General features: G+C 43.0%; 2 protein-coding genes and 1 long non-coding RNA gene across 3 annotated transcripts; all 3 read left to right on the top strand.

Moving 5' to 3' along the window:
- Positions 1-5,565: 5,565 nt before the first annotated feature.
- On the top strand, positions 5,566-10,875 carry LOC142652463 (uncharacterized). Its single transcript, XM_075828101.1, has 5 exons — positions 5,566-6,112; positions 8,855-8,961; positions 10,221-10,391; positions 10,574-10,665; positions 10,788-10,875. Exons 1-5 carry the CDS (start codon positions 5,587-5,589, stop codon positions 10,873-10,875), a joined length of 984 nt encoding a protein of 327 aa, XP_075684216.1. The 5' UTR covers positions 5,566-5,586.
- A 234-nt stretch (positions 10,876-11,109) lies between these two features.
- Positions 11,110-12,112, top strand: LOC142652446 (protein kinase C theta type-like). Its single transcript, XM_075828086.1, has 3 exons — positions 11,110-11,314; positions 11,408-11,593; positions 11,989-12,112. The coding sequence occupies exons 1-3, from the start codon at positions 11,135-11,137 to the stop codon at positions 12,106-12,108; spliced, it is 486 nt and encodes a 161-aa protein (XP_075684201.1). The 5' UTR covers positions 11,110-11,134; the 3' UTR covers positions 12,109-12,112.
- Positions 12,113-12,317: 205 nt separating this feature from the next.
- LOC142652445 (uncharacterized) lies at positions 12,318-16,132 on the top strand. Its single transcript, XR_012847856.1, has 3 exons — positions 12,318-12,542; positions 14,415-14,641; positions 15,720-16,132. It is a non-coding gene; the product is annotated as an uncharacterized LOC142652445 (long non-coding RNA).
- The last annotated feature ends 1,188 nt before the right edge of the window (positions 16,133-17,320 follow it).

Below are 17,320 nucleotides of genomic sequence, written 5' to 3'. Positions count from 1 at the left end.
TCAAGTGACAGCTCCAGCCAATCACAGGCCAAGCACAGGCTGCAGCGGTCACTTAGACTGCCGCGTCATCCAGGGAGGTGGGGCCCGATGTCAAGAGAGGCGCGTCACCAAGGACGCGTCACCAAGGCAACGGCCGGGAAGTTCTCGGTAAGTAGGAACTTTATCTTTTTTTTTACAGGTTTTTCGCTGTTGTGTTCGGCATTCACTGTCGAGGGTGCTGAAAGATTTAGCTCTTTCAGCACCTTGGACAGTGACGGGCGTCGACAAGCCTCATCTCTATGATGCCGGCTGCGCGAAAATCACGCAGCCGCGCATCAGACACGGATGACACACGCAGCTGTCAAATGGTTTTTGCGCGCGCAAAACGCCGCGTTGTTTGCGCGCGCAAAAACGCAACGCTCGTGTGAATCCAGCCTCAATGTAGTGATTTTTTGGGCTTGTTTTCTGCGGGACGAGACGTCGCATACCGGAAAATTTTTTGCCGGGTTCTGAACGCCCCGTGGGAACGAAACTCAGTTTTTCCTATTGAAGTCAATGGGAAGATGTTTGGAGGCGTTCAGCTTCCGTATTTTTCGCCGTTTTTCAACGACTGAAAATAATCTGTGTGAACATACCCTAATAGTGATAATAATAAAATAGCATTACATAAAATTATAAAATACTGCATAATACCAAAGTCCAAGACAAGAGCCTGAAGGATCAACACAACAGAATAAAAATCTTCATAAAACCTAAACATTAATCCATTTAGCCTTAATTTTCAATATACTGTAACACACCAGGACCGAAGAGATCATATGACCATTCAGCAATCTTAATAGTAGGAGCGAACATGAAAATAAAGTCGACATACTACGTATTATTATTATTATTAGTTTCCAATGAAAAAGGGAAAGTTATCTTCATACAGAAGAATTTCACAAAACATCAATAACCAGACAGAAACTTGATAGAAATAATTTTATGCAGAGTGTAAATGTGTCAAATAATGTAGATACAATTTATACAAAGTATATAAAATCAGCTCAAAGGGGTTGTATGACATTACAGAAAACATGGCTGCTTTCTAAAAGAAACAGCGCCACATTTGTCCATGGGTTGAGTCTGGTATTGCTGTTCCCCCATTTACTGAATTAACAGCTAATGCAGGATTCCTATCAGTAGAATTCCCTGCAATCAACTGGTGACTGAGGGACCAACCTAAAGGATTAGGGAGCAGGAAAACCGGGGTTTATAATTTGTTTTTGCATCGTTGCTTTCCAAGAGCCGTAAATTTTTTATTTTTCCATCAATGTAGTGATTTTTTGGGCTTGTTTTCTGCGGGACGAGACGTAGTTTTGATTGGTACTGTGCATGGGACTTATTGATTCATTTTTATTATGACTTTTTGGGGGGGCAATGGAAAAAAATTGAAATTTCGCCATTGTTTTTTGCAGGTTTTTTTTACGGTGTTCACCTTGTGGTTTAAATTACACATTAACTTTATTAATGGAGTCATTACGGTAGCAGCGATACAATATATGTGTACTTTTATTTATTTTTTACACTTTTACTAAATAAAACCACTTTTTATGGAAAAAAATTGTTTTATTTATTTTTTTACTGTAATTTTTATTAATAATCTTTATTTCACATTTATTATTTATTTCATTAGTCCCACTAGGGGACTTTACTGTGCGATCTTCAGATAACTGCTATAATGCTTTGGTATACTTCGTATACCAGAGCATTATTGCCTGTCAGTGTAAGGGCAGATTCAGACGAACGTTGCGTTTTTGCGCAGGCAAACAACGCAGCGTTTTGCGCGCGCAAAAACCATTTGACAGCTGCGTGTGTCATCCGTGTATGATGCGCGGCTGCGTGATTTTCGCGCAACCGCCATCATAGAGATGAGGCTAGTCGACGCCCGTCACTGTCCAAGGTGCTGAAAGAGCTAACTGATCGGCAGTAACTCTTTCAGCACCCTCGACAGTGAATGCCGAACACAATATACAGCAACATGTTAAAAAAAAAGAAAAAGTTCGTACTTACCGAGAACTTCCCTCCCGGCCGTTGCCTTGGTGACGCGTCCTTGGTGACGCGCCTCTCTTGACATCGGGCCCCACCTCCCTGGATGACGCGGCAGTCCATGTGACCGCTGCAGCCTGTGCTTGGCCTGTGATTGGCTGTGATTGGCTGGAGCTGTCACTTGGACTGAATTGTCATCCCGGGAGGTCAGACTGGAGGAAGAAGGAGTTATCGGTAAGTCAGAACTTCGTTTTTTTTTTACAGGTTCATGTATATTGGGATCGGAAGTCACTGTCCATGGTGCTGAAACAGTTTAACTCTTTCAGCACCCTGGACAGTGACTATCTCCTGACGTCGCGTACCGGAAATTTTTTTGCCGGGTTCGGCCAAAACGACTTCGGCCGAACCCAGTGAAGTTCGGTTCGGTTGTCCGGGTTCGCTCATCTAAAAAGACACTCCGTTTGGATGTTTGGAAACAGAAAAGCACGTGGTGCTTTTCTGTTTACATTCATCCTTTTGACAGCTGGTGCGCTGTTTCAGTCGGTTCGCACGGAAGGGCTTCCGTGCGACCTGCGTGGTTTTCACGCACCCATTGACTTCATGGGTGCGTGATGCGCGAAATACGCGGAGATATTGAACATGTCGCGTTTTTTGCGCAGCTGACAAACGCTGCGCAAAAAGCACGGACTGCCTGTACTGCCCCATAGACTTGTATTGGTCTGTGCGTGGCGCGTGAAAACCACGCGGCCCGCACGGACCGAATACACGTTCGTGTGAATCCCCCCTAAATCTGACAGGCAATCTGTTAGGACGTGCCTCAGGGGCGTCCTAACAGGCATATGTCCAGGGCAGACCTGGGGGCTTTTATCAAGCAACCGGCTGCCATGACACCCCATCGGAGACCCACGATTGCATTTGCGGGCCGCCGATGGGTGACAGAGGGAGCGCATCTTCCTCTGTAAACAAGTTAAATGCCGCTGTCGCTATTGACGGCGGCATTTAACGGGTTAAACGGCCGCGATCTAAGTAAACTTCGATCGCGGACGTTGGAGCAGGAGCTCAGCTGTCATCAGACAGCTGAGCTCCGGCTCCAGCCTGCACGGGAGACCCGTGCACGACTTAGACTAGGCTCACGTGAAAAGGCGTCAGCCTAGCCTAAGGCCCCTTAGTGACGAACGTGAAAAGGCGTATTGTTGGTCACTAAGGGGTTAAAGAACTCATACCTTAATGTTGTGAAAGTATTTACAGTGCTAAGTACTCCACATTTTAGGGAGAGGTTTTCAATACACAAAATGATACTGTATACACAGGGCCCATAGTAACTAACCAGATTCCAGCTTACATTATTTCAGTTCAAGTTGATAATAACAGAAGAGTTTAGTTTGGTTACCATTGGCAATAGTGTTGCTAATTTGTAATATTTTGCGTGTAATTTTTTTATCCTCCAGTTAGAAATGTAATGTAATGGGCATATAAGTATCATATACTATATACACTGCATAACAATTGAAGACATTTATTTTATTTTAAGAACATAAAGATCTTTTTTTGCAAAGTTGCAACTTGAGGACCACAAAGATGAAACTGGGAGCAATATCAAATGTCTATTTTAATAAAAATAATTTGATGAATGGCCTGAGCTGTATGTCTAGAGTGTCTGTTGTAAAGTGGACTTGGACACAGGACAAAGAAATGAAAATCAAGCACTCTGTGGCAATAAAACGTGAAACTTTATTTAGATATCCAGGGGCAGGCAGACATGGTTACATATTTTCATCATGAAGGTATATTCCCACATAGTGGTTGAGGTGCGGTTACAAAAATCACATTAAGAACGCATCAGAAAAAACTTATGTTTTTACCGCAATTTGATGCATTTTTTATACGTGGTTGAAAACACAATTGCATAGAAACACGCACTAAATCACTTCTGTTCACACTTGCGTCATGATTTCCATTTTTACAGGAGCCATGATCCTTCATGATCAGTTATGACGGATCCGTATGTTTTTTCCGTTGACTTATAATGGATCAGTTATGTTTCCGTCAGGCATCGGTTTTATTTGCTGGATAGAATACTGCAGAATGCTACGCTATTATGACCGTCAAAAAGCAACTCAAGCCTGAGGGAAAAAATGAAGGCTCTGTTCACATCTGCATCAAGGTTTTCCGTCAGAAGCAAAACAACAAAAAACCGAGGTAAAGGGCTCAGTCAGATGAGGGAAGCTAACGGCGCCCGATGGAAACCATTGACTCACAGTGTACGTCGTTTTGGAGTCTTTGACGCAGATGTGAACAGAGCCTTATGTATTTAAAACTTTTTCCCTATGAACTGCGCCCTAGGATTAATGCCGCTCTAAGGTAAATAATAAGGATATGTTCACATGGCAAACGAAAAACAGCCGTAAAATACGGAGCTGTTTTCAAGGGAAAACAGCCTCTGATTCTCAGCCGTTTTTTATGCATCAAGCGTTTTTTGATGCGTTTTTTACGGCTGTTTTTGGAGCTGTTTTTCTATTGAGACAATGAAAAACGGCTCCAAAAAAAGCTCAAGAAATGACATGCACTTCTTTTTTACGTGCCGTTTTATTACGCGCCTTTTTACATACGGCCGCGTAGAAAAACGCCCCGTGGGAACGAAACTCAGTTTTTCCTATTGAAGTCAATGGGAAGATGTTTGGAGGCGTTCAGCTTCCGTATTTTTCGCCGTTTTTCAACGACTGAAAATAATCCATGTGAACATACCCTAATGGTGATAATAATAAAATAGCATTACATAAAATTATAAAATACTGCATAATACCAAAGTCCAAGACAAGAGCCTGAAGGATCAACACAACAGAATAAAAATCTTCATAAAACCTAAACATTAATGCATTTAGCCTTAATTTTCAATATACTGTAACACACCAGGACCGAAGAGATCATATGACCATTCAGCAATCTTAATAGTAGGAGCGAACATGAAAACAAAGTCGACATACTACATACTTATTATTATTATTAGTTTCCAATGATAAAGGGAAAGTTATCTTCATACAGAAGAATTTCACAAAACATCAATAACCAGACAGAAACTTGATAGAAATAATTTTATGCAGAGTGTAAATGTGTCAAATAATGTAGATAAAATTTATACAAAGTATATAAAATCAGCTCAAAGGGGTTGTATGACATTACAGAAAACATGGCTGCTTTCTAAAAGAAACAGCGCCACCCCTGCCCATGGGTTGAGTCTGGTATTGCTGCTCCCCCATTTACTGAATTAACAGCTAATGCAGGATTCCTATCAGTAGAATTCCCTGCAATCAACTGGTGACTGAGGGACCAACCTAAAGGATTAGGGAGCAGGAAAACCGGGGTTTATACTGTATGATAAAATCAGGTCCTGCAAACAGGCAGCTCATCTGGTTGCTGATGATGGCATGTTCTTTTATGATGTCATGCGGAATCCGATGACTTCATGTTGCTTTATGACATCACGTTGCGGCTGGCTGAAGGGAGAAGGAAAGCAAAAATCCTTTGTGTTTCTTCACCGACTAGAGTGAGGAGGCGATTTGTTTGCTGTTCTTAGCGAACATGAGACATAACAAAAAAAGAAAACGTGATAAACAAGAGGTGAGGAGTAGTAGGGAGAGTGAGGAAGAACACCCACCTCAGAAGAGAAAGGTTCTTGATACCATCTTAGAAAAGGAACCTATTGAGAATGAGGAGCCCCCCATGACATTAGCTGGGCTTCCAGTGGAGGCATCAGACTACATCAATAAGAAGGGGAAAAGGAGTAGGAAGAGGAATAACAGAAAGAGAGATCGGACCTCTTACAAGAAGGGAGGAGAGAAATATGAAAACTCAAATCCTAAAATTGACATCCTAAAGAGAACCCAAGACAGCGATGGGGAAAGTAACATCCTGAAGAGAAAGAGAGAGAAGGACCTGGAGAGGAGCCCAACATCTGCCAGCTACTGCCCTACAGGAAAGGGGTATAGATTGCTGCTCAAAACACCAGAAAAGCTCCTCACATCCGGGATCGACCATCTGTCCAATAGCAGGACTGCCAAGAGACAGAAAACTCTTTCTGAAAGTCAAAGGAGCAAATTGGAAACAGGTAGGAGCTGTCAGTAAATACATCAAAGTAGAAGTGATGACTTAATACTATGTTTCCAATTATTAGAAGCTTAGATGAGGGATGGGAAGGTAACCAGACTTTAGCCAAATATTAAATAAGCCCTAAGGTTCAGTTCACACTGCATTTGTTTGCACCGATTTAGATATGGAATCGGCACCCAAAAAAATGGCCCAAATCTCCTTCCACTGATTTCAATGGGAGATAGAGGCTTTTTTTTCTCGGCGCTGTGTCTCTGCTCGTGGAAAAAACAAAGCGTCATACTCTGTCTTGGAGCTTTTAAACCTCGATTGAAATCAATGGGAAACAGAAAAAAAGAATAGTTTTTGATCAAAATCCCCCCCCCCCAGTTTTTTCTATTTGCTAAATTTAAAAAAAAAACTTCAAAAACTGTGTCCAAAAACGCGTGCATTTCAAGATCTGCCTCCCCGGATGGAAAAAAAACCCCTTGTTCCACCCAAAACCTAAAAATGTTGGTGTAAGCCCAGTTATTCCCAATTCTGGGCTACACTCCCCTTAATGCTGCATTCATGAGGCCCCAGGAAGATGAGATATAGAAAGCTGTTTGCAAGGTCCTCACACTACAGAGATGTTTAGAAGTTACTTTGCCTTCGAGGTGATGTCTAGCTTCATCCTGATGTAAAACAAACATGTAAAGTTTACTAAGGCCTTATTCACACGAACGTGTTATACATCCGTGCTACTGCTGATTTTCACGTGCGTCGCACCGACCTATGTTAATGAATGGGGCTGTTCAGACTGTCAGTGAATTTCACGCAGCGTATGTGCGCTGTGTGAAACTCATGACATGTCCTATATTTGCCCGTGTTTCACGCTGTACGCACCCATTGAAGTTAATGGGTGCGTGCAAATCGCGCTCGGCAGACGGAAGCACTTCCGGGTGCCGCCCGTGATTTGCGCAACAGTAGTAAAAACTATGAATGAAAACAGAAAAGCACCTCGTGTAAACATAAAACCAGTGTCATAATGTTGCCGGCTGCACGAAAATCACGCAGTCGCGCACCATATGCTGATGACACACAGATGACACACAGAAAAAAATGCTGCGTTTTGCGCAAGCAAATCGCACACGTCCGTGTGAATAAGGCCTAAGGCTATGTTTATAGGCAAATCCGACGTGGATTTTTAAAATCCGTGGAAGAATTCCATGTCTGGCACTTGAATTTCTGTTGCGGATGTGCCAGCGGAATCACACACGGATAAGCACATTGTAATTCAATGGATCTAATCCGCTGCTTTTAAGTGCGGTATCCGCGCAAATAACGAGAATGTTGCAGATTTAAAAATCTGAAGCGAAGTCATTATTCTGCTTTCAATTTTTTTCCGCTGCATTTCAATGGAAAATAAAATTCCCCATTTCCTTGTTTGAATGCGGAATATCAGCGGATGTGATGATGGGCATTCTGCGCGTAAATCTTTATCAAATTCTGAACGTGTGAACATGGCCTAAGGGAATGATCAGACGTGGCGGAATTGCTCTGGAATTTTTCCATTGACTTCAATAGAGAGTCAAAACTCCGCAATGAAGTCCGCAGATGTTATGTGTGCTGCGTAGCGTATTGGTTTGACGAACATAACATTTCTTCATTCTGGCTGGACCTATGTATTTCTAAGTCTACAGCCAGACTAAAGCCCCATGCACGCTAACGTAAAAACGCCCGTAATCACGGGCCATTATTACGGCACGGGCAGGCCCATAGAAGTCAATGGGGCTCCCGTAATTACTGGTGACTACGTGTGTGCACCCATAATTACGGGAGCGTTGCTAGGCGACGTCAGGAGATAGTCACTGTCCAGGGTGCTGAAAGAGTTAAACGATCGGCAGTAACTGTTTCAGCACCCAGGACAGTGACTTCCGATCACAATATACATCAACCTGTAAAAAAATCGAAGTTCCTACTTACCGAGAACTCCCTGCTTCTTCCTCCAGTCCGGCCTCCCGGGATGACGTTTCAGTCCAAGTGACGGCTGCAGCCAATCACAGGCTGCAGCGGTCACATGGACTGCCGCGTCATCCAGGGAGGTTGGGCTGGATGTCGAAAGAGAGGGACGCGTCACCAAGACAACGGCCGGGTAAGTATGAATTTCTTTTACTTTTACTAGGGAAAGTGCTGTCCCTTCTCTCTATCCTGCACTGATAGAGAGAAGGGAAGTACTTTCACCTCAATAGGCAACGGCTAGTCCGCATCAATTTATTGCCTATTTTGGGCAGATCCGCAACAGAATCTGCAACACAGATTATGTGCGGCATTGATGCGGACAGTGGCGGAAGAAATACGCCACGTCTGGCCATGCCCTAAGGCTGGGTTCACACGACCTATTTTCAGGTGTAAACTACGCGTATTATGCCTCGATTTACGCCTGAAAATAGGGCTACAATACGTCGGCAAACATCTGCCCATTCATTTGAATGGGTTTGCCGACGTACTGTGCAGACAACCTGTTATTTACGTGTCGTCGTTTGAAAGCTGTGCAGGGCACTTCTTTGCAACGTAATTTGAGCCATTCTTCATTGAAGTCAATGAAGAGCAGCTCAAGATTTACGAGCGTCGCAGACGCCTCGCATAATACGAGGAGCAGCTTTTACGTCTGAAACGAGGCAGCTGTTTTCTCCTGAAAACAGTCTGTCTTTTCAGATGTAAAAGCCTCTCATCGTGTGCACATACCCTAAGAGTTTCTAACACTGATTTATTTTATTTCAAGGAGAAAGTGAGACCCAACCATCGGATACCATAGATATAGTGGCAGCTCCTGTCAGTTTGTCAGATTTTACCTTCTATAAGGTGCTTGGAATAGGTAGTTATGGAAAGGTAAGTGTTCACTTCACAATTCACCGATGATACAACAAAGCCCCATTCACACTAGTGCTCACACAGCTCATACTATGTTATTCATCCTCTATAAGGCCTGGTACAAAGTAGCAAAAAACTGCACATTTTCTGAAAAGTAATCCGCAGCGTAATACAGTAGCAGCAGAGTGGATGGGATTTGAACAAATCTTAACCACACGCTGCGTAAATGATAAGCGGAAAAAAACACTCAGAAATTAACCAGCGGTGCGGTTTTTTAATCCGCAGCATGTCAATCGTATTTATTTAATCGTTGCAATTTTTGTGGCGGAAAATCTGCGATTCCACCGCAAAAATCTCAACTCAGAAAGAATAAAATCTTATACTTACCCAGAATTCTGTGCTCCTTTGTCCAGGCCGGTTTTCTAGGATGACGTTTCATCCCATATGAACTGACCGCTAAAGCCAGTCACAGGCTGCAGCGGTCACATGGAATGAAACGTCATCCCTGGAGGCCGGGCTGTAGGACGACAGAGGGACACGTCGTCGCCATGGCTACGGGTAAGTATAAAACTTTTTTTCTTATGTGCAGTTTTCCACAGTGGAAATTTCAGCCAGTTCCCTGTGGCAAACAGGGCGGATACGCTGTGTGCTTTTACGCAGCGTATTCACACAGTGTGGTTTTGCCCCCTGCAAAAACGCATGTTTTTTTTTTTACGCGATTTGCCGTGTCCTTACAATTAGCCGAAAAACGGCATCAAATGCGCATGCACTTTTGCAGTGCGGTTTTCTGCCATACGGGAAAAAAAATGTCAAAACCACACCCTATGAATATACTCTAATGTCCAAGATTAGAAAAACATGGCTGCTTTCTTCAAAAAACAGCACCACACCCGTGCATAGGTTATGTCTGGTATTGCAACGCAGATCCATTGAAGTGAATGGGGCAGAGCTGCAATACCACACACACAACCTGTAGACAGATGTGGTGCTGTTTTTGGAAGAACGCAGCCATGTTTTTATTCTAATATCTTGTACAAACCCTTTAAGACAGAATTCAAAACTGGGGTGGTACATTCTGCCCTACAATAACGTGCACTATTTTATGGTAGTGTGAACAAGGTCAAACAATATGGACTATTGAAGAGCAAATGTGGGTAGAAGAGAGGTATTATGGGAGCTATGAGGGTGAATATCCCCCAACCCATACTTCTGCCTTCTTCTCGTTTAGCTTCTGTGTTAGAGAAACGCAATGTCCTAGACATAACTCTCTTTTTCAGGTAATGCTGGCTTCACATCCGTCCAGCAGGCAACAGCTTGCCGTGAAAATTGTGAAGAAAAGGCTATTACTAGAGGACTCCAGAGAATCCGTCCTCATAGAGCGTCAGGCCCTGGAGATCACTGAACACAGCCGGCTCTTCACCCATGCCTTTGCGACTTTCCAAACTGAGGTAGGAGTCTTCCTCTTTTCACCATAGACCTCCACATCCGGCATATCAGGATTCAATTTTAAGCAGATTCCTCCTAGTCGGCTTGTGATAAGCGTTTTTTCTAGATTTGCCTGTTTAATAGGCTGCCAGAACGGGTAGCGTTGGCATCATGCCCTGTATTTACATTTCTGTCTTTTCTACAGGATTATGTGTTTTTTGCCATGGAGTATATCACTGGAGGAGAACTCCGTGATTTCATCAGTCGGAGAGCTCCTTGTGACATCGCCACCACCAGGTAATGTGCAATGTGGGTCATTTATTCATCATTTCTCCCACTGTACAGCAGACGTTTGATTTTTGCTTTTATAAACTTTGCTGTTTAATGATGATGATAAATGTTTTCTTCTTTCTCTTTAGATTTATTTCGGCTGAAATTATCTGCGGTTTGCAGTATCTGCACTCAAGGGGCGTTATACACAGGTATTTAAATAACATAATAATATGAGAAGGATAATCAGTGTTATAATAGCTGCTGTTATCTGACAGGGGTTACACTTGCGGCTCTTGCACGCAGCCATATAACGGCTCGCTTTGTACGGAACCATAATAGGGCTTTTACTGTAACTCCATATACTTTCAGTTTTATACAGAGGTATGGCCTGCTCCATCAAACTCTGTACAAACAGCAGGACAAGGGAGAATTGCGTCTAGGGGAGAATATATCTGTACACACTGAGAAGGACACTCTGTGCAGTGATCCTTCCATGACTCTGCTACTTGCCAAATTCCCCCTTTATCTTTGCAGAGATCTAAAACCGGAAAATATACTCATGGACAGCGCCGGTCACGTTAAGATTGCCGATTTTGGCCTGGCAGCAATAAACATCTTTGGCTCAAAAAAGATGACAGAGCATGCAGGGACTATAGGCTACATGGCTCCAGAGGTGAGAAATGGACGTCTCATTTTATCAGTATAGTGTTTACAACACATCCAGTTTATTCCCCAACTTAATCCCTTCTCCCTGATGGTTCTACAGGTTCTGCTTATGAAGCCTTACAACGCCAACGTGGACTTCTTCTCCTTTGGAGTCATTATGTTTGAAATGGCTGTTGGACAATTTCCATTTTATGAGGGAAACAACCCTGCTAGGATCCTGCGTTCTATCCGCTGTCCCCGTTACCCTGAGAACCTGCATCCTCCTATAAGGAACATCCTAGAGGGGGTGAGTATACACACTCTTACAGGTCACAGAGAGCTGATATAATAGAATTTCACGGCAAAATAGTTAAAATCATGTGGCTAGGTATATAATGATATTTCTGTAAGGCTCTGTTCATACTTGCGTTGTAGTTACCATGTATAACGCATAGCCAGTACCGTCACACAATGGATACCACCAGTGCCCGATGTACCCCATTGTAAGTCAATGTAATCAGGCGCCGGTAATATCCATCATAAAATCTGTTGTTTTGATGGAAGGAATAGGGCCACATGCAGCGATATAATTCCCGTCTAATATAGAGAGATACAGACAGATAGATGATAATATAAAATATTGTCTGGATTACCTGATTAGTGTTTATCAATCGATTGCAATTTCCTGTTATTTTTTTACAGCTCTTCTGTAATTCATCTAAGCAGCGTCAGGGGCTTTGTGACACCATAAGGCAACATCAATTCTTTGCAGAAATCAACTGGCCAGAACTAGAGGCCGGTAAAAGCGTGCCCTCCATTTGAAATAGAACCAGTGAGTATATAGGCAAGACAAGAAATTCTCCAGGCCAAACTTTTAAGCCGTCACATAGGGTTTGTATGTGTCCACTCAATGTCATAGAGAGGACACAAAAGCTATGATTGTGCACAGATACGAACTACACTTCATACAATCAAAGCAGGTCCACTGTACATGATACAACTTATTTATATATCTTCTCTCCTAGACTCCAGTTGTGGAATATGATGAGACAATTCCACTAGATGCCCTGCTGTCTGCTGAGGAAGCACAGAAACCCCCAATACCACCGGAGGACAAACAGCTATTCTGTGGCTTCTCCTACATAAGCCACAAGTGGAGATGACCGGAGGAGCAGCAATAAGTACCAGGCCGGGTCATGTCATCTCTTCCCAGTCTACAGGACAACTTTGCAACATTTTATCCACCCACAAAAAAGGTGAGTTCATCTAACTGAGCTACAGAGTAATGACCCCAGCCTTTCCCACACATCAAATCCCTAAAAACTGACTTGTAACTGGTTTACACAATTAAGGTTATGTTCACACTTGCATTCAGGGTTTCCGTTGTTCTGCCCTGTCGTAGGAGCAAAACAACTAAATAAAACGGGTGTGCCGTAACTGCCGCAGGATGGACCCCACAGAATCCATTGACTTTAATGGGTTCCGTCAAGTTAATGGGTTCTGTTACGGTGTCCGTTCATTTTTCTACCAGAAAAAAACAGCACAGCATGCTGATGCAGATGTGAACAGAGCCTAATTTACAAATACTTCTCTCTGGGCGAGGTCCTGGAGACAGGAATTGCTTGCTGTCCATTTGAAATAGAACCAGTTTGTTTAAGGGCAAGACAAGAATCTCCTAGTCAAAATTTCAAGCTCTCACTTAGGGTTTTTATGTGTCCACACAATGTCAGAGTGAGCACACAAGTTATGATCATACATAGATACTAACTATACTCAGGCCAGGATCACACACACACAGTTTCGATGCAGTTTTTGGTGCCTTTTTTTGCTCAGTTTTTCTAGCCAAGGCCAGAAGTGGATCCGAAAGGAAGGAAAGATATAAAGAAAAAACTGATGCATTTCCTTTCTTTTGTGCCCACTTTTGTGTTTGGCTCAAAAAACCAAGCCAAAAACTAACAAAACTGCGTGTGTGATCCTAGATTTTTTTGGAACAAAATCCACATTTTTTTGCAGCCAGATGTCAGCTGAAAGTCAATAGTGAAATATTAAACACTCTAAAACTTGCATTACTTTTTTAGGTGCCTTTTTTCTCTTTTTTTTTACCTCAGTGGCATTTTTTGCAAATTGCAGCAAGGGGTTGGTTTGGCATTTTTTTTCATGCAATTAGTTGCGTTTTCCACTCATAGAACATAGGGGTACTTTTCCTCATATGCGTCATTGTATGTAGCGTTTTTTATGTCTTTTGGGGTTTTTTTTCAGAATAAAGGTATGTGCACACACATTTTTTGCGGCCGTTTTTGGAGCTGTTTTTCTATAGAGTCAATGAAAAACGGCTCCCAAAACGGCTCAAGAAGTGACATGCACTTTTTTTTCGCGAGCGTCTTTTTACACGCCGTTTTCCGAAAATGAGGTGTAAAAAAATGCCCCCTCAGAACACAATGCCGTCTTTCCCATTGAAATCAATGGGCAGATGTTTGTAGGCGTTCTGTTTCTGTTTTTTCAGGTTTTTTTTAAGGCGTAAACGCTCCGAAATACACCTGAAAACACTCCGTGTGCACATACCCTAAATCGTGTTGCAAAGAGGACTTTTTTAATCACATGGTTTGCAATAAGAGTTCTTGGATGCTTTTTTTTTTTTTTTGCCCCATAAAATGGCCAGACAAAGTGTGTGTGAAGGAAGCCTTAAAGGGATTGTCCAGTCATAATAAATTAATAGCCTATCCTGCGAGGGCTGCTTCCCCTTCATTACAGTTGCTGCTCGTACTGTGAATTGCCGAGACTTGTAGCGAGAGTTCAGACTTGTAGCAAAAGTATTACAGCCTTGTCCCATTCACTTGAATGAGAGCAGGCTGTAGTACTGTGAATCGCCACTACAAGAGGGACGGCGATCCACAGTACGAACAGATAAAGATAGAAGGGAAATCAGCGATAGTACGAGCACCACGGTTGCTTATAAACAGCTGATCACCGGGTCTGCTGGTATTTTAACCCACACTGACCAGATATTGACAGCCTATACTGAGGAAAGGCCATTAATTCCTTGTGATTGGACAAACCCTTTAAGACATTCCAGGCAGTGATAGGTCCACTGTACATGATACATCTTATTTATGCATCTTCTCTCCTAGACTCCAGTTGTGGATTATACTGAGACAATTCCACTAGATGCCCTGCTGTCTGCTGAGGAATCATAGAAACCCCTAATACCACCGGGGGACTAACAGCTATTCTGTGGCTTCTCCTACATAAGCCACAAGTGGAGATGACCGCAGGAGCAGCAATAAGTACCAGGCCGGGTCATCTGTTCCCGTTCTACAAAACAACATTACACCATCTTATCCATCCACACAAAAAGGTGAGTTCATCGGAGCTGCTGATTATTGACCCTAGCCATTCCCACACAGGAAATCCCCAAAAGCTGACCTGTTAGGATGGATTCACACATCGCGTATTTGTTGCAGATTTTTGAGCGAAAGCTAGAAGAGAATCGAGGAGGAAGTAGAAGTATAAGCTCTTCCTTTATATTTCCCATTGCTTTTAAAACCACTTCTGGGTGAATCCAGTCTGAGACCACTCCCACACGGCAGTATTTAGGGTCAGTATTTGTATAAGTATTTGGTAGCCAAAATCAGGATTAAAACATAAACAGAGAAAAATATAATGTAAAGTTTTTTTTTTTACCGCTTTCCGTATTTTGGACCCACTCCTGGTTTTGGTTTACAAATACTGATGCAAAATACTGACCAAAATACTGCTGTGTGAAAGGGGCCTTATTTGTTTACAGAATTAATTATCAAAGACTTATCTTTCGGTGAGATCCTGCTAGAGTCATATCCACCATCCAATCCTCTTTACCTTGACTGAGAAGAGAACATGGGAGAAATAAGGGTGCAGTCACACAAAGCAGATTTTGTTGAAGACATTTTCTGCAATTGAAAATCAGTTACATTTACCTGAATGGAACTTGCAGAAATCCATGCACCTGCTGCAGAAACAACCACATTTAGTTGAATGGAACTGATTTTCAGTTGCAGAAATTTCTGCAACAAAATCTGTGGCGTGTGATTCCATCCTAGGGACGGGTTCACACGTAGAATAAACACTGCAGAATTTCCTCAACAGATTTCATTGCGATGCTTTCTTCTGTTCAGGCCAGCCTCCTGGGATGATGTTTCATCCCATGTGACTGCTACAGCCAATCACAGGCTGCAGCGGTCACATTGGTTGCAGCGTGAGGACGCGTCGCTATGACATGGGATAAGTATAAGCTTCTTTTTTTTTTAACCAATGCATTGAGCACGGGAGATTCCAATTGAAAACAATTTGGTTCAGGAAAGGATGCGCTGTGCACTTTTATGCAGCTTATCTGCCCTGTATGAACATAGTCTTACACTGCTGGTTCATGACAAAACTTTTCTGCTTGTATTTTGTAGAGCGGAGAAATACCACCAAGACGTCTGAAGAGATTAGTGTGGCTGTTGAGAGAGTCCCTTTCCCGGAAGTGACGTGGTAGCACACAACCCACAAAATAATAAACCAAAATAAACACACAACACTGATTTTTTGGATAATAATGGCCACGATGTTTATTAAGGGTAACCAAATAAAGAATAATTAAAATATATAAATAACCATAAATTAAAATCACCAATAAAATTCCAGATTTTAATTAATAAAAGACCAAGTCCGCCCCTCTAATAAACAGACGACTGCTTGACCACGAAGAAACACGGTCTGACAGCTGACCTTTGTCCAATCAGCTGCTCTCCAGGAAACATCTGCCTGGAGATAGAAACCTCTGGAACCTGCTCGTACAACCTGTACAGCTTACATAGGGGTCGCTAATAAGGTAAGTACCATTCTAATACATATGGAAAAAAGAAGGGGAAGAGAAATACACAACACCATATAAAATAACTGTCATTAACACATATTTTTGTGGTTCGTGCGACCATGTGTCCCCCAAGCTCATAGCTTAGGGGGCCCCTGACATTCTATTTAATTTGTCTATCATTGTGTCAGATGACACATATATTTTTATTTGTGTTTACCAGCAGCAATTTACAGGTCATATGCATCTTATATGTTATAGGGACAGCGTTTTAGTTTACAGCTTGGAATGCCCCTTTCCCCCTAATGTGCGTGCGTATTTTTAGTATGGAACTACATCATTATTTCATCCTCTCTGCACACGTGTGGCACAGGGAAACCATTCATTTATAAAATCACGGAAGGAGTTCCCTGTTATCCATGCGTAGATGGCTGTTTCAAGGGGATCTCCAAGTACTAATGTTGGGGATGTAGATCCGCATTGACCATGCGCAGAAATGCCGGCAAAATTAATGGCAATAGCTGTATAATGCTGGCCGTATAATGCTACATGTGGTACCAGTGGGGCTGCCAAATGACCAAGGGGTTGCCAGGTGCTCAAGGAGTTACCAGATGGGGGTTGCCAGACGCACCAGGGGTTGTCGGTTCGAGCCTAGTATGCTTCTTGTGGCACCACTGGTGCTAAGAAACGACCGAGGTGTTGCCAGACACCCAATTGATTTAACAGTACAAGCCTAGTGTGCTTCTGAGGCACCACTAAGGCTGCCAAACAACTGACAGGTTGCCAGGTGCCCAAGGGGTTATCAGATGCACCAGGCGTTGCTGGTGCAAACCTAGTGTGCTTCTTGTGGCACCACTCGGGCTGCCAAACGACCGAGGGGTTGCCAAACAACCAAGGTGTTGCCATACGCCCGAGTGGCTGCCAGTGCAAGTGGAGTGTGCTACTTGTGGCACCTCTAAGTCTTCCAAACAAATGAGGGGTTAATTACCAGGCTCCCATGGGGTTTGCCAGACACCAAAGGAGTTGCTGGTGCAAACCTAGACGAATTCAACGCTCTAAAGATCTACTAGATCATTGAGCAAATAGTTATTTATTCCTCACGCCTTGAGCGTCCTGTGATGCTGAATGGAGCGCTGCACACCATTTGGATACCATGGTTTTGTGAGTAGACAACATACTACTGATCCAGCCAGAGTCAATCCT

The sequence above is a fragment of the Rhinoderma darwinii genome, chromosome 5, assembly GCF_050947455.1.
Source record: "Rhinoderma darwinii isolate aRhiDar2 chromosome 5, aRhiDar2.hap1, whole genome shotgun sequence".
Taxonomy (NCBI): Eukaryota; Metazoa; Chordata; class Amphibia; order Anura; family Rhinodermatidae; genus Rhinoderma; species Rhinoderma darwinii.
This window is presented reverse-complemented; position numbering and strand designations above follow the sequence as displayed.

Excerpts from the sequence above, each read along its gene's own strand:
- LOC142652446 (XM_075828086.1), top strand. The coding sequence starts at position 11,135 with ATGACTCTGCTACTTGCCAAATTCCCCCTTTATCTTTGCAGAGATCTA. Across the intron at positions 11,315-11,407 it reads TAGGCTACATGGCTCCAGAG|GTTCTGCTTATGAAGCCTTA; the intron begins GTGAGAAATGGA and ends ATGGTTCTACAG. Across the intron at positions 11,594-11,988 it reads TAAGGAACATCCTAGAGGGG|CTCTTCTGTAATTCATCTAA; the intron begins GTGAGTATACAC and ends ATTTTTTTACAG.
- LOC142652463 (XM_075828101.1), top strand. The coding sequence starts at position 5,587 with ATGAGACATAACAAAAAAAGAAAACGTGATAAACAAGAGGTGAGGAGT. Across the intron at positions 10,392-10,573 it reads TTGCGACTTTCCAAACTGAG|GATTATGTGTTTTTTGCCAT; the intron begins GTAGGAGTCTTC and ends TCTTTTCTACAG. Across the intron at positions 10,666-10,787 it reads TGTGACATCGCCACCACCAG|ATTTATTTCGGCTGAAATTA; the intron begins GTAATGTGCAAT and ends CTTTCTCTTTAG.